This window comes from Erythrolamprus reginae, chromosome 4 (assembly GCF_031021105.1).
Source record: "Erythrolamprus reginae isolate rEryReg1 chromosome 4, rEryReg1.hap1, whole genome shotgun sequence".
In the NCBI taxonomy this organism is placed as follows: Eukaryota; Metazoa; Chordata; class Lepidosauria; order Squamata; family Dipsadidae; genus Erythrolamprus; species Erythrolamprus reginae.
The window spans coordinates 29,808,161-29,823,845 of record NC_091953.1 but is presented as its reverse complement, the minus strand read 5'-3'; the positions used below and the strand labels follow the sequence as shown (position 1 = coordinate 29,823,845).

Here is a 15,685-nt window from a genome sequence, read left to right as displayed (position 1 = left end):
TGCCGCCCCTCTCTGAGGACTCGTATCCAAAGAATCAGACAGTTTCATTAGAAAAATATGGCCATGACAATGGTTTACTTCACAGTACTTTACAGGCTTCTCTAAATGGTTTACAGAGAGTTAACTACGGGTGGGCAGCAGGTAGGATGGGGTGGAACACAGTTCCACCAGCGGAAATGAAGATGTGTGCGCAGCTCCAGCTGATCAGCAGCTTCCTGAGTTACTGGTCTTGGCTCTCCTTTTTTTCCCTGCTGCTGCTGCATCTGCGCTCCTTGCTTTTTTCCTCTTTCCTCCTTCCTGGTCTCAGACGAGTTTCCCTCTCTCCTGCTTGGCTCCCCTTCAGCCTCACACGGCCACCTCCCTTCTGACATGCAAGCAGCAGGCGTGGGTGGAAGTGACTCTGGCAGCATTTATGCTTCTGGCAGCACCCGTTTGCTTAGCTACCCAGCCTGAAGTGGTGGGGTGACCCAGGAAGGAGAGCACAAGAAACGCGAAGCAAATTGTCACCTCAGCGAGTGACACTGGTAAGGTTGTACGTCAAGGATTTAACAGTTCACTTGTACGATGATGATCATTCAAGCTATTCCCACCTGGTCACATGGCCGGCAAACCATTCCTACCCAGTCACATGACCATTAAGCCACACGCACAAAATAAGCCACACCCACAGTGTGGCAGTAAAATTTTTGGCTGCCCATTACTGGAGTAAGCATATTGGCCCCAACAATCTGGGTCCCCATTTTATCCACTTTGGAAGGATGGAAGGCTGAGTCAACCTTGAGCCTACTGAGATTCGATCTGCCAAACTGCTGGCAGCCAATGATCAGCAGAAGGAGCTTGCAGTACTGCACTCTAACCACTGCACCACCGAGGTGTATTTACAAAAGGGGCAGCACTTGCAACACAATGTCACAGTGCTCATTTAATCATTTTATTCTCTTGCCCTCACTTTATGTCCAAGCTTTCAAAATCGAGAAAACACTGCATAACAGAGGTTCCTTCAGGCCAATCCCTGAATCATTATAGTGCAGTGTCTCTGTTTTCCAAAAAATAAAAGAAAAAAAAGAGTGATGTGGTGAATAACAACTTGTTACTACTATTATGCTACAGGCTCAAATCAAGTCACTGATTTTGTGAGGGAAATGGGGATTTATGGTTTAGAGTGGGATGTGAAATAAATTACTTTAGTTGAAGAATGACCATTACTTTTGACATCCAATTACTTTTGACATGTTTTGGTCTATCAAGCCCAAATATCTCAGTCTCAGGCATTATGACTATGAAACAAAGTGTACGTGCACAGAGAAGGGATTGGTAGAAAAGCATCAATGTATACTACCAGAAATGATGGGACGGAACTAAAAATTTTATCCTCTCTTGTTTTTCCCGCCTTCCGTTGCTTTTGTATGTTTTCTCCCTGGCCTTTCCTTTCTGATCTTGGAGCAGGGCTGAAAAGTTTATTTGAGACTATGGTTGTTGCTCATAAGACAAAGGTGTTCATTTGCTCATTACTCCTGCATTACTTTTAAATTACACACTCAGTGTAATGCATATTAAAGCTAAACATTTTAACCTATGGCTTGTGTATATATCAAACTTGGCCAAAAATAATTCAACCACATTTTGGTTTAGTTTTATATATGTACCATGCAAAAGCTGAATGCTTCTTTAGCATGGTTAGGATTCTAAACATAATTTAGGATTATGTTTGTTTCTTTTACTTTTTTACATTATTGTATTTTTACCACTTTAATTAATTCAAAAGAAAAAAAATAGCATGTTAGATCACAATCAAAGGAAAAATCAACCGCTTTGAAAACATTGCAAATCCTGTGTTAGAACCAGAGGTGGGTTCCTCCTGGTTTGGGCAGGTTCGCCTGTGTCGCGGTTTGTGAGTGATTAAAGTCTGTTAGGATCTTAACCCCGTGGAGTCAATGGATAAAAGCCTTAGTCATTTGTTCAAAAACAAGATATATTTATTGTAAAAAACAGAAAATAAAACATGTCTCGAGGGACAACATAACAAATACAGATCGTGCAGAATGCAGCTGCGAGAGCAGTCATGGGCTTACCTAGGTATGCCCATGTTTCACCAACACTCCGCAGTCTGCATTGGTTGCCGATCAATTTCCAGTCACAATTCAAAGTGTTGGTTATGACCTTTAAAGCCCTACATGGCACTGGACCAGAATATCTCCGAGACCGCCTGCTGCCGCACGACTCCCAGCGACCGATTAGGTCCCACAGAGTGGGCCTTCTCCGGGTCCCGTCAACTAAACAATGTCGGTTGGCGGGCCCCAGGGGAAGAGCCTTCTCTGTGGCGGCCCCGGCCCTCTGGAACCAACTCCCCCCGGAGATTAGAACCGCCCCTACTCTCCTTGCCTTCCGTAAGCTCCTTAAGACCCACCTTTGTCGTCAGGCATGGGGGAACTGAGACATCTCCCCCGGGCATATACAATTTAGGAATGGTATGTCTGGATGTATGTTTGTTTAGAAAATGGGGTTTTTAAAATATTTTTAAACAGTAATTTAGATTTGTTGTAAATTGTTCTTCACTTTGTTGTGAGCCGCCCCGAGTCTGCGGAGAGGGGCGGCATACAAATCTAAATATAAATAAATAAATAAATAAATAAATAAATAAATAAATAAATAAATAAATAAATAAATAAATAAATACATCTTTACATAATGGAGGATAGGAGATGAGGAGTGAAGAAGAAGGAAGTGAGCTGGCAGGATATTACATCATAATAGGAGGATTTAATAAGGCACGCGCAGTTAACTCTTTCATTACTAAATGTCTCTCAGAGGCTGTCAATATTCAGCGTGACAGCCTGAACTAGTAGCGACCTGCGGGTGATGTCATGATGATGCCACGGAACCGGATGGGTCAGTGCCGGTCCATGGACAGCGCCATCTTTTTAAAAATTTATTTATTTTTCTTCTGAGCATGCGAAGAAGTTGTTTGTGCAACTGCGCATGCATTACTGTCTTGTTTTTAGCTTTTTCCCCAAAAAATCAGATTTTTTGCAACTGTGCATGCATGTGCGTGCAAAGCATGCACCGGTAGCAGGTTCCTACACCATGGTTGATGCCATCATACTGGTAGCAAAAAAAAAAACCCACATTTTTTTTTAATTTTCTCACCAATCACAGTACAATGTAAAGTCCCAACAACATCCAATTGTATAAATACATCAATAACTCAATTTTAAAAACTATGGTATACAAATCCAATGCTACCTCCTTTACTTTTGACATATGGATATTAAATAGCTGCTCAGATTTCTTATATTGTATTAATATGCTATTCGCTAAAACGTCTTTTAAGCTGATCCAAATTTTAAATGCCTCTAGTTAATTAGGCTGTAATATTTCAAATTAATCCACATCTCTTCCATTTCAATTTTCATATATATTTATTAACCTTTTTTAATTAGTAAGTGCCCATTAAAAAGGAATTTAAAAAGAAATTAAATAAAAAGAATTTTAAAAAAATTAAAAATTAAAACACCAACACCTTCCAAAATACAAATCAAGGGGGAAAGGTAGTGGTACTGGTAACAAAAATTGAACTGAGCATGCAGCTCCCTGTCTCTGGCATGGGCGGGCATCCAAGCAAAATCTCACGAGGGGACGCGCATGAGATTTTGGCGATTTTTTTTTTGCTTCTGTGTATTTGTATTTGTATTTATTAGATTTGTATGCCGCCCCTCTCCGAAGACTCGGGGCGGCTAACAACAATAAAAAAGACAGTGTGAACAAATCTAATATTAAAAATAATCTTAAAAACCCCAATTTAAAGAACCAATCATACATATAAGCATACCATGTATAAATTCTATAAGCCTAGGGGGAAGGGAAAATTTTAATTCCCCCATGCCTGACAACAGAAGTGGGTTTTAAGGAGCTTACGAAAGGCAAGGAGGGTGGGGGCAATTCTGATCTCTGGGGGGAGCTGGTTCCAGAGGGTCAGGGCCACCACAGAGAAGGCTCTTCTCCTGGGTCCCGCCAAACGACATTGTTTAGTTGACGGGACCCAGAGAAGGCCAACTGTGTGGGACCTAACCGGTCGCTGGGATTCGTGCGGCAGAAGGAGGTCTCAGAGATATTCTGGTCCAATGCCATGAAGGGCTTTATAGGTCATAACCAACACTTTATGCACGGAAGCTTTAAAAATAGCCCAAATCTCGCATGTGTGTGCATCCCCTCGAGAGATTTTGCTTCCTGTGCATGTGCAGAAGCAAAATCTCGCTCACATGGACACGTGTGCATACCAGAGATGTGGAGCGCACCAGGAGCAGCAGGAAGGTAAGTTAGAACCCACCCCTGGTTAGAACCATTTCACGTAACCCACTGAAAACTCTGTTTTATTTTGTGTATTTTGTAGTTATCTCACTTTTAAAAACCATACTTTGCTCTGGAAGGTAGGGAAATGCCCAATCAGTGGAAGTTCTCTGCAGCATGCTGAGGAGACGTAACCTTCTCACCACACTTCTGATTGCTTTGCCATGGGGTCTTCTCCTAACTTTGTGGCATCAGTATCCAACCACCCGCTATCTGAGCCTTCTAAGAAGTAAGTATATAAATCCTGGCTTACAAAAGGTTTTGTAACTTTCTTTTGCAACAAAAAAAAAGTACAGTACTCAATTACATAAAAATCGGGATATTTTAAAAAGAGTGTTTATATAATTCTCTGAAAGTTAAGACTTCATTGAGTCAGGTGCAAGACATATGTAGGAGATTTGTGTTGGAGATATGAATTCAGGAACTCTTGTTAGAAAATATGCTCCTGAACACAACCACTGTTCAGGAGTGTTGAAAGAATACTGAGTAATTAAGTAGTAGAATATCCCAGTTTTTTTTAAAATGCCAGTAAGTTTGGCTAGGATGTAGAGATAGTTCAGTTATAAATAAATGTTAACAGACATTCATTGTATTTGTATAAAAAGCTAGATTAAGAAGTACCGTATTTCCCCAGATATAAGACCTTGTATATATACAGTAGTATATACAGTGATCCCTCGATTATCGCGAGGGTTCCGTTCCAAGACCCCTCGCGATAATCGATTTTTCGCGATGTAGGGTTGCAGAAGTAAAAACACCATCTGCACATGCGCGCCCTTTTTTTCATGGCCGCGCATGCGCAGATGGTGGAGTTTGCGTGGGCGGCGGGGAAGACCCAGGGAAGGTTCCTTCGGCCGCCCAGCAGCTGATCTGCTCGGCAGCGCAGCGAGGAGCCGAATCGGGGTTTCCCCTTTGCGTGGGCGGCGGGGAAACCCCGTTCTTCGTCTGCTCGCTGCTGCTGCGGCCGCCCAGCAGCTGATCTGCTCGGCATATATGTCGAATATATATATATGTCGAATATATATATATATAAAAACTCTGAAATAAGTGCTTGGCCTTATTGCCATGTACTCAAAAGCCCGACCAGGCTTTTTATCAGGGGATGTCTTATTTGGGGGAAAACAGGGTACATGAGTGTAAAAATACATGCTTTTATCTAAATTACATCTTGAAGACAGGGAAAGTTGTAATAAAGTCTGAAGCACCAAAGAGAAGAAAATTTCTTATCTTTTAGCAGCAGAGATTCTTGACAAACAGCATAGATATTTTTCTATGCTTCTCATCTAATTCTTGCCTTTTGCCCTTGTGGTAAAATAGACTTATAACGCCTTTGTAGGGTGTTTATGTTATACTCTTTTTGTTCTCTGTAAAGAATCAACAGAGACCATTTTGTTTTGAGTTTGTATTTCATTTTCATGACAACATATTATAAATAACCCAGAGTCTTTTGGAACTACAAATCTAATAAATAAATAAATAAACTGAATAGTTCCTAAATTGTATTAAACAATCAGTTGCAAAGAGGTGAGGCCATTTTCAACAGTTAACAATTACCCAATTCATGGATGGATGGATGGATGGATGATGGATGGATAGATGATAGATAGATAGATAGATAGATAGATAGATAGATTGATTGATAGATAGATAGATAGATAGATAGATAGATAGATAGATAGATAGATAGATAGATAGATAGATAGATAGATAGATAGATGGCAGGTGGATAGTAGGCAGACAGACAGACAAACTTTCCTGGTTCCCAGACTAGTTAATAGTTTGGAATTTCCTACTTGCTCTAAGTATCTAGACCTAACTTTTCTGAGATCAGTCAAGTTCAACTAGATATTGTTGCCCACTCATATTTAATTCATTATTAATCTGTAATATATAACTAGTGCAAAGCATTTTTTTTCTTTTTGATTATATATATCTCATGTCCATTGATAATTCTTTGGCACTTTATACTAATCAACTTGTATTCATTTCCTCTGAGGCTTTTTTGTTCTTCGTTACTAGATTATTATTCACAAGCAAGTCCCCATTTAAATGACTGTTCCATTTCTGAGCTGCAATCCAAACTGCAATCCAGATATATTTTTAATCTCTAATTTTCCTACAGCAGAAAAATACACAGCCAACACCAGAGACTAGCTTTCAGTTAGATTCTCTTTTCTTCATTCTATCCAACATAGAGCACAGTGTGGGTGTTTTGCTTTCAAAGGTGAAACTAGGAAGAATTTTAGGACCTAAGAAGTAACTAAATTACAATTATAAAGGTAGCAAAACCGCCCACAGCTGCAGGGAGGGGGCAAAGCATTTATGGGTTGCATAATGGCAACACTAATATGTTCAGAATATCTTCCTCCCCGACACAACAGTCAGTGTGACCTCACAGTGCACCCACTGAAAAAAAATTTAAGCAGTCTCCTGGATATTGCTTCTGTGATTCATAGTTGCAAACTCTTATGGATATTGTGATTACAATAAATATTTCGATTTAATGCAAACCCTATTTTTACTTTTGGGGGGGGGGTGTTCTTTTTTTTTTTTTTTTGGTCTTTAGTTTTTCCTTTATTTTTATTTTTTTTTAAAGATAGTCCAAGATTAGGAAATAGAATGCCAGTTTTAAATCAGAAACAAATGATATAAACACAGAGAATTGCTTTGATGGAAGGCTTGTGCTGTATTATCTTCTTCTTCTTCTCCTCCTTCTCCTTCTCCTCCTCCTCCTTCTCCCTCTTCTCCTCCTCCTCCTCCTTCTCCTCCTTCTTCTCCTCCTTCTCCTCTCCTTCTTTTGCCTTAGAGGAAACAGATGAAAATGGCACAGCCAAGTCACTCGTCAATGGGACATCTCTAGTGAAGGAGGATGGGATTGCATCATGCACTCGGCAGCCAGCCGTTGGGACACCTCCCAAAATAATCCGGAATTATGTGTACTCCAGGCCTCCTCCATGGTCAGACACATTGCCTGCCATATTCGTGATCACACCTACATACACTCGACCAGTACAGAAGGCTGAACTGACCCGACTGGTGAATACGTTCCTTCATGTACAGAACCTCCACTGGGTAGTGGTGGAAGACTCTCCTAGAAGAACCAACCTGGTGTCCAATCTACTGGAGAAAGCAGGGATTCATTTTACTCACCTGAACATTGAGACTCCTAAGAGTCTGAAAGTAGGCTTGTCCTGGATTCCATCTCACACTCCCAGGGGCACATTCCAGAGGAACCTTGGACTGCATTGGCTTAGGGAAAGTTTTAGCTCCACGCCAGTACCTGAAGGGGTAGTATACTTTGCAGATGATGACAACACCTATAGCCTGGAGCTATTTGAAGAGGTATGCCATTCAAAGTTTGGATGACTTCACTTTTGACCCATGATTTACTATATTTTTCAGAGTATAAGATGTATTGGAGAATAAGATGCACCTTAAGTTTTTTTGGGAGGAAACAAGGGAAAAAATTCTGCCTCCTAGCAATTTGCCTCTCAGCAAACAACACAGATGATGTACATTGTTTGCTGTGTATTTCTGTGTATGTGTGCCTGACCCATATAAATAGCAAAGAATTGGAGAAATATACATTATGGCAGTATATTCAAATTCAAATTTATTATTACAGTCATAGACTAAAACAAATAAAAACACTTAGTGAATACACAATCAAACATTGTAGGATAAAATGATAAATAACAGATAAAATCCATGATAAAAGTCAGTCTATCAACTATGCATTGTTAATACTACTAAAATAACAATCCATAAGCTGTGAGGTCTATATTTGGTTTGATAATATTAGGGAAAGGAATAAACAATTACATTGTGACAGTATATTAATGCCAGAAAGTTGTCTTAAATGTAGTCACACTAACTCCTCCCAATTATTTAAATAGATCTAATCCAAACATGACTGAGTCAGGGTTTAACTCAGCTGCCTTATCTTAATACTAAAACAGGATACTGTTACATTTCAGACTATACTTATACAGATGCTGTTAAAATTGATTTGGCTTTCTGAAAGTATAGTTATTCTCTGCCATTTAAAAGAAGATACAAAAGCACTGGGCCCCTTAAGATCAAGCATTTATTTTAAAAAGCTTCTTCATTTTGTTAAGTTGTCTAGAACAATAATGTCAGGTTTAAAAAAAAAATAAGTCTAATAATTTGAACATTCTACTGACATTTGTAATTATTGACTTGCATCCAGTTTCAGCAGTCTGATTAGCACAAGAAAATAAAATTCTACCTCAACCTCCCAGCAGTTTGCCTCTTTGCAGCTTTAGTTTCAGTTTCAGCACCTTGCTTGCCTACAGCATCAATCAGCGGAGGGTCGGGAAACTGATCATCAGTTGCTTGGCTAAGGGTCGGGAAACTGATCATCAGTTGCTTGGCTAAACAGGCTCTGTTCTGTTTGCTGCAAGGAGGTAAATTGCTGAGAGGCAGAAGCCAAAGAGTGGGCTACATTCGGTGTATATGAGGCACCCAGGTTTTCCTCCTCTTTTTGAGGGTAAAAAGGTATGTCTTATGCTCCAAAAAATATGGTAAGCAGATTAATGATTACGTTTTCTATCCTTTATTCTTTTGATATACAAAGGGAGGTATGGTTTAAAGAGTCACAGGGAGGTATATCAAGAAGGGATGAAGGTGAGTAGAAATGGTTATGCTTTGCATATAGAATATCATGGTTTCAAACACTGCTATTTCACATTAAGGTTAGGAAAGTTTCTCAGTGAAACCCTGACTTGATACTGCACTAAATGTATATTAGCCCTTTCCAGAGAGGTGTCCTGTATTTGTACTGGACCACAATTGCCAGAAATTCCAATCAATGTGATTTATTTATTTTATTTATTTATTAATTTATTATTTAGATTTGTATGCCGCCCCTCTCCACAGACTCGGGATATCAGATGAGTGAAGATGAAATAGGTCCATGGATGATTGGTTAACTGCCAGTGCAACCTACCAGTAATTATAGCTAGAGAATGAGTGTTGCATTTATAGTTACGGTTCTAAAATATGGATAGGAGTGTTGGGGGGGGAAAACAAGATATTTGCCTGGCATATTTAAAACCACATCTAGAAAATGGAGATAGAATTCCTTCAGAAAAGACCTTCAGAAGGACAAGGCAGAAAGTGAGGCAGAAAATTTGGCATGGAAAAGTAGAAAGAAAATAATAAACATTTGATAATATGTAACTACTGCAAGAAAAAGTTGGACACCTACCAAGAGGGGCTCATAGTATATAATAAAAAGATTAGAATGACTCATGTATTCATGTCTTTTTTTCTTTTTCACAAGTAGATGCGTTATACAAAGAAGGTATCTGTCTGGCCAGTTGCTTTTGTTGGTGGTCTCAGGTACGAATCTCCCAAAGTGAGTCCAGCAGGCAAAGTTGTAGGTTGGAAGACTGTGTTTGATCCCAACCGGCCTTTTGCCATCGACATGGCTGGCTTTGCCATCAGCATAAAACTGATTTTGGAGAAACCACAGGCCAGTTTCAAGTTGGATGGAGTGAAAGGAGGCTACCAAGAAACCAGTTTATTAAAGGATCTGGTGACAATGGATGGACTGGAGCCTAAAGCTGCCAACTGCACAAAGGTTAGCAAAGTTGTGGGTGGGAGATTCACAATAATTTTCCCCCACCCAGTGAACCATTATTCCTCTGCTTTGTTGTCAATTACATAAATTATAACTACATTAATTTTAATGCAGATATCTTAAAACATTGGAGCTATGATGTTATATAAACAGCTATTACAATGCAATCGAGAAATGAAGTAAGAGATTTAGCAGGCTAGTCCACATGCAATTAAAACAGACACACACAAAAATATATACCTTTAATACATGGATATGAGAACAGGTGCAAAAATCCAAATGACTTTTCTGAATGTATTGGCTGCCATCTAAAGGTCATGTAAGAGCCAATTTTTGGTACTGGTTAATGCTAGAAGATCATTGATGTTCACCTACAAAAAGATATTGATCAAATTGAACGGGTCTAAAGACGGGCTACAAAAATGGTGGAAGGTCTTTAGCATAAAACTTATCAGGAAAGACTTAGTGAACTCAATCTGTATAGTCTGGAGGACAGAAGGGAAAGGGGGATATGATTGAAACATTTAAATATGTTACATATGTTAAATAAAGTTCAGGGAGGTAGGTGTTTTTAATAGGAAAGTGAACACAAGAACAAGGGGGCATAATCTGAGGTTAGTTGGGGGAAAGATCAGAAGCAACGTGAGAAAATATTGTTTTACTGAAAGAGTAGTAGATGCAGTAGTAGATGCTTAGAACAAACTTCCAGCAGATGTGATTGGTAAATCCACAGTAATTGAATTTAAACATGCCTGGGATAAACATATATCCATCCTAAGATAAAGTACAGGAAATAGTATAAGGGAAGACAAAATGGACCACGAGGTCTTTTTCTGCCATCAATCTTCTATGTTTCTATGATTCTACGTGAATTGTGAAAAACTTTGCCAAGAAAACTACAGGAATTTTTTTGGGGGTGGTGGTGTTAAATGACACATACATAGTTAGGAACCAGTGTGAAGCTACAGTATCTGCCCAGTTTCCACATTTCTCCCTATCCCCATTTGTGCCTCGTATCCTCTTGCGTCAATTAGCCATTCTTACCTATTTTGAATGTAATCTACTATAGACACATTCCCCTCTGCCTTGTTCAATTTGTGGCGAAAAATATTTTGTTGTTTTTATAGGATTCTGCTGTATCTATAATCAATCTAAAAATAAACCAGGTAAGTGTGTGATTATGTAAATACACCCTCCCAAGAAGACTTGCAATTCCTTTTGAATCTTATTCAGAGATTTCATATGCATGTGTACTTATGCACTAGAGAGGTTTGCTGATATCTATTATATGTTGTTGTATAATTTTAATATCTAAAATTTAATATTTAATATTACATTTTCTTGATAGGTTTTGGTCTGGCACACAAGGACTGAAAGGCCAACACTGGTTAATGAAGGCAAACATGGATTCACAGACCTAAGGGTAGAAGTGTAGATAACTTTTTTTTCTGCTGTAAGTATTTTTTGCTGTCTCAAGATTTTCCTATAATTTGTAAGTAGCTCTTCAAACGTCTTCAATATAGGGTTCATTTAATATGCATCAGGATGGATTCCTCAACACATGTATGAATGGTTTACTGTCCTGGTCTGCCTGTGATGCTATATGAAATGCTATCAAAATGTACTTTTGAATCTCACTCATAAAGTCAGAATTCAGGCCTAGCCATGGGGTTCCTTGATAAGGGTACTGTTTGCCTGGTGCTAATACCTGCTTATATGGGCATAGGCTTCTGGAGAAGGTGTATTCTAGTCTTTCTGTTCCCTTCTTAGCTTTTTTAGTGCTTCTTTTTAATATTGTGTAAATAAAGATTGTTTCTATGTGTCTATTGATTTGTTTGAATGTCAAGCTTCCAGGAATTCCCTAGCAGTTTTCAACTTATCTTGGTCTAAAAGTTAGCAGGAGTCTTCAGACTGCAGCAGATAAAATTGCAATCAACAAGTAGATTAAGCGGGCAGTTATAATCAATCATTTTTTTCATTTCTTAAAATAATTTAGAGAAGTTATGCAGAGACCGGGGGCTATCTAGAAAATAAAAAGCATCTTACTTCATTTCATGCACGTTCACATTTTAATAACTATTAATACAATATAATGTTTTTTAAAATTGCATAATTTGGGGCATGGAACTTGCTAGGCATTCAGGGTGACCTCATTTGGAGATCTAGCGTTTTTCCCATCATCAAGTTGTCTACAGCATACATTAAAATGCATTGAAGAGTACCCAAATACCCTGAAGTACATTATTAATTTTGTTCCTCACTTCACAGCTTGTTGCTATATGCTTTTCTTCAATTATTTTATAAATAGTCTTCTGAGTTAAAAAATTGAATGTCTTCTTTTTTTCTTTCCTGGTGTTTTTCCTGCAAGTGCAGAGACTATTTGTGTTGATCGGTTGGTTGCAACAGGAATTGACAGGCTTGTTGCCTGAGACTGGTAAGAATGGGGTGGGAGAGGGAGAAAGAGAGAGGCAGACAGAGAGAGATTGGCCCCAAATCATCCAGCTGGCTTTTATGTCTAAGGCAGTACTAAAACTCACAGCATTCTGGTTTCTAGCCACTACATCAAAATGGTTGATAGAGATACTTAAAATGCTAAGTACTAGAGCTAGCTAATGTAGAATCAGGATAGTTTTCCATCATAGATCATTCCTTGGTTAATCAAGTTCAAAGTATGTGCTACCCAGTTTTTCTTGTAGCTCTTTATATCGCCTAAACACAATCAATCAATTTAGAGACCCTAAAGTCAAAAGAGGCATTGTTTGATTTCATTTAGTAGTTAAACCTGTCTAAAACCAAGAATTTTAAACCAATTATTTCTAATAAGACAACACAAGTGGTCTTTTGTTTTCTAGAATATTTTTATTTTTATTTCCTTTTAAAAAATAATTAAAAGAGGATTTGTGGTGGTAGGGGAGACCCTGTATTTCAGTCTTTGAAAATTGAACTGATAAAGCTCTGTTAGTCTATATATTGCCAGGTTTATTCTTCTTGGACAGTCTCTTTGCTTGATGGAAGTAATTGATTATGAAGCTGAGCCTGACTCAGCACAACCCCAATACAAAAAGGATGTATTGCAAGCTTTAGGAATAATTTTAAAAGATCCAGGGAGAAATACTGGCTGGCAACTCTAAAAACTAAGATGGCTCTCTGTCAATAATAGCAGGGATTGAGGCTTCTGCTCTAGTTAATTACAGTAGGTATTGGTAATGTAATATTCTAATTCTGTGCAAAATAAAAATTAGCTGCATTCATCTGTTCAGCATGAGCTTAGAATAAAGAACAAAAGCAACTAAAGTAATCCATATTAGATGCCAAACATGGAATATATCGGAGAGCCTTTTATCAAATGAAACTATTCAACCATTCAGCCCAGAATTATGTATTCTAATTAGCATAATTAACAATGACTCTCTGGTTGAATGTGAACTTATTACCTGTTGTTTTTAAATGCAATGTTAAAGAATGTACCTGAATTGCCTACATGCAAACCACATTCTGGTCTATTGAGCTATAGCTCTTCCATGAAGTGATTTGTCATGAATTTAGTTCATTTCCTGAAGACTAAGTATAAAAAAGTAAGAGAATCTCTAGATTACGTCTTAATACGCTGACGGCAGAGGTGGGTTTTGAGGAGCTTACGAAAGGCTAGGAGGGTGGGGGCAACTCTGATATCTGGGGGGAGTTGATTCCAAAGGGTCGGGGCCGCCACAGAGAAGGCTCTTCCCCTTGGTCCCGCCAGACAACATTGTTTTGTCGATGGGACCCGGAGAAGGCCAACTCTGTGGGACCTAACCGGTCGCTGGGATTCGTGCGGCAGAAGGCGGTCCCGGAGATATTCTGGTCCGATGCAATGAAGGGCTTTATAGGTCATAACCAACACTTTGAATTGTGACCAGAAACTGATCGGCAACCAATGCAGACTGCGGAGTGTTGGTGTAACATGGGCATACCTAGGGAAGCCCATGATTGCTCTCGCAGCTGCATTCTGCACAATCTGAAGTTTCCGAACACTCTTCAGAGGTAGCCCCATGTAGAGAGCATTACAGTAGTCGAACCTCGAGGTGATGAGGGCATGAGTGACTGTGAGCAGTGAGTCCCGGTCTAGACAGGGCCGCAACTGGTGCACCACGCGAATCTGGGCAAACGCCCCCCTTGCCACGGCTGAAAGATGGTTCTCTAATGTAAGCTGTGGATCGAGGAGGACATCCAAGTCGCAGACCCTCTCTGAGGGTGTCAATAATTCCCCGCCCCAAGGTAATGGACGGACAGATTGAATTGTCCCTTGGAGGCAAAACCCACAACCACTCCATCTTATCAGGGTTGAGTCTGAGTCTGTTGACACCCATCCAGACCCTAACAGTCTCCAGGCACTGGCACATCACTTCCACTGCTTCGTTGATTGGACATGGGGTAGAGATGTACATCTCATTTGGTCCTGACTCAACTCATTGTCTTTGTGACTTGAAGTTATTTGAGATGTAATATGTAGATGGAAATACTTATCCATCTTTATTTATTTCATTAGTTTTACATTTAATTCGCCCCCAAATCAAAATTCCAAGGATCTTGTATAGCTAGAGTAGTTCAAAAAATATTACAATATAATGGTGAAACAGGGGAATTTTTAAAATTGAACAGTTTCATGTTTGACTGTTTTGCTTAAACTAGAACTGGCAATTAGGACTGTTCAGTATTGTTTATCAGATTGATGAGAACAGAAATTGGATGGATGGTTTCTCGCACCCATGATACCATTTGCCTCATGTATCCCAGTGGCCAATTAGGTCCCACAGAGTTGGCCTTCTCTATGTCCTGTCAGCTAGGTGGCCCCAGCCCTCTGGAATCAACTCCCTCCAGGGATTCATACCGCCCCCACCCTCTTGGCATTCCACAAGGCTTTAAAAACTCACCTTTGCTGCCAGGTTTGGGGCCATTGAATGTTATGCCTAGCTCCAGCCATCAACTGGAATGTATACTGCTCAAAAAAATAAAGGGAACACTCAAATAAAACATCCTAGATCTGAATGAATGAAATATTCTCATTGGATACTTTGTTCTGTACAAAGTTGAATGTGCACAACAGCATGTGAAATTGATTGTCAATCAATGTTGCTTCCTAAGTGGACAGTTTGATTTCACAGAAGTTTTATTTACTTGGAGTTATATTCTGTTGTTTGAGTGTTCCCTTTATTTTTTGAGCAGTGTATATGGGATGAATGTGGATGATTGTTTTAATGTATTGGGGTTTTAGATCTAATTTTAAATTTAGATTTCTGATATATTGTATTATTATATTTATTTTGTTGTGAGCCGCCCAGAATCTGTGGAGTAGGGCAGCATAGAAATCTAATAAATAAATAATAAATTTGTTAAGAAGGAAACTCCCCAGAGTAATGAGAGATGGCATCACTTCTAAAAAAGCTCAGTGGAAGAATTCCTTCATTATGTTTTCACTTGTACTATCATCTTTCTTCAGCAGTTTGAAGCCAACATGACTACAGACTGCTAGAAAAGGGATTATAGAGTAAGAACAGGACATCCACTCCTGGCCCTTGATTAGTTCATATCTTAACAAATGCGAAAAACACCATACATCAGCAATGCAAATTTCTCCAGGAAGTCTCCTTATCATTAAATGAATTTGTAAAAATAAAGCCTCATTAATCACATGAGAAAAATGGTAGACTAGGTTTTCTGCCTGATACTACTTAAAACAAATTGGATTATTAGCAG

The 15,685-nt window shown here is 39.1% G+C and overlaps 1 protein-coding gene across 1 annotated transcript in view; it reads left to right on the top strand.

Moving 5' to 3' along the window:
- The window catches only part of LOC139167259 (galactosylgalactosylxylosylprotein 3-beta-glucuronosyltransferase 1-like), a 74,238-nt gene that overhangs the window by 56,866 nt on the left and 1,687 nt on the right, over positions 1–15,685 (top strand). Inside the window, exons 4-7 of the mRNA XM_070751708.1 lie at positions 4,428–4,576; positions 7,154–7,689; positions 9,656–9,952; positions 11,301–11,405. Coding sequence (XP_070607809.1) covers positions 4,465–4,576; positions 7,154–7,689; positions 9,656–9,952; positions 11,301–11,387 — 1,032 coding nt within the window. The 5' untranslated portion in view covers positions 4,428–4,464 and the 3' untranslated portion in view covers positions 11,388–11,405. The remainder of the gene's footprint in view (positions 1–4,427; positions 4,577–7,153; positions 7,690–9,655; positions 9,953–11,300; positions 11,406–15,685) is intronic.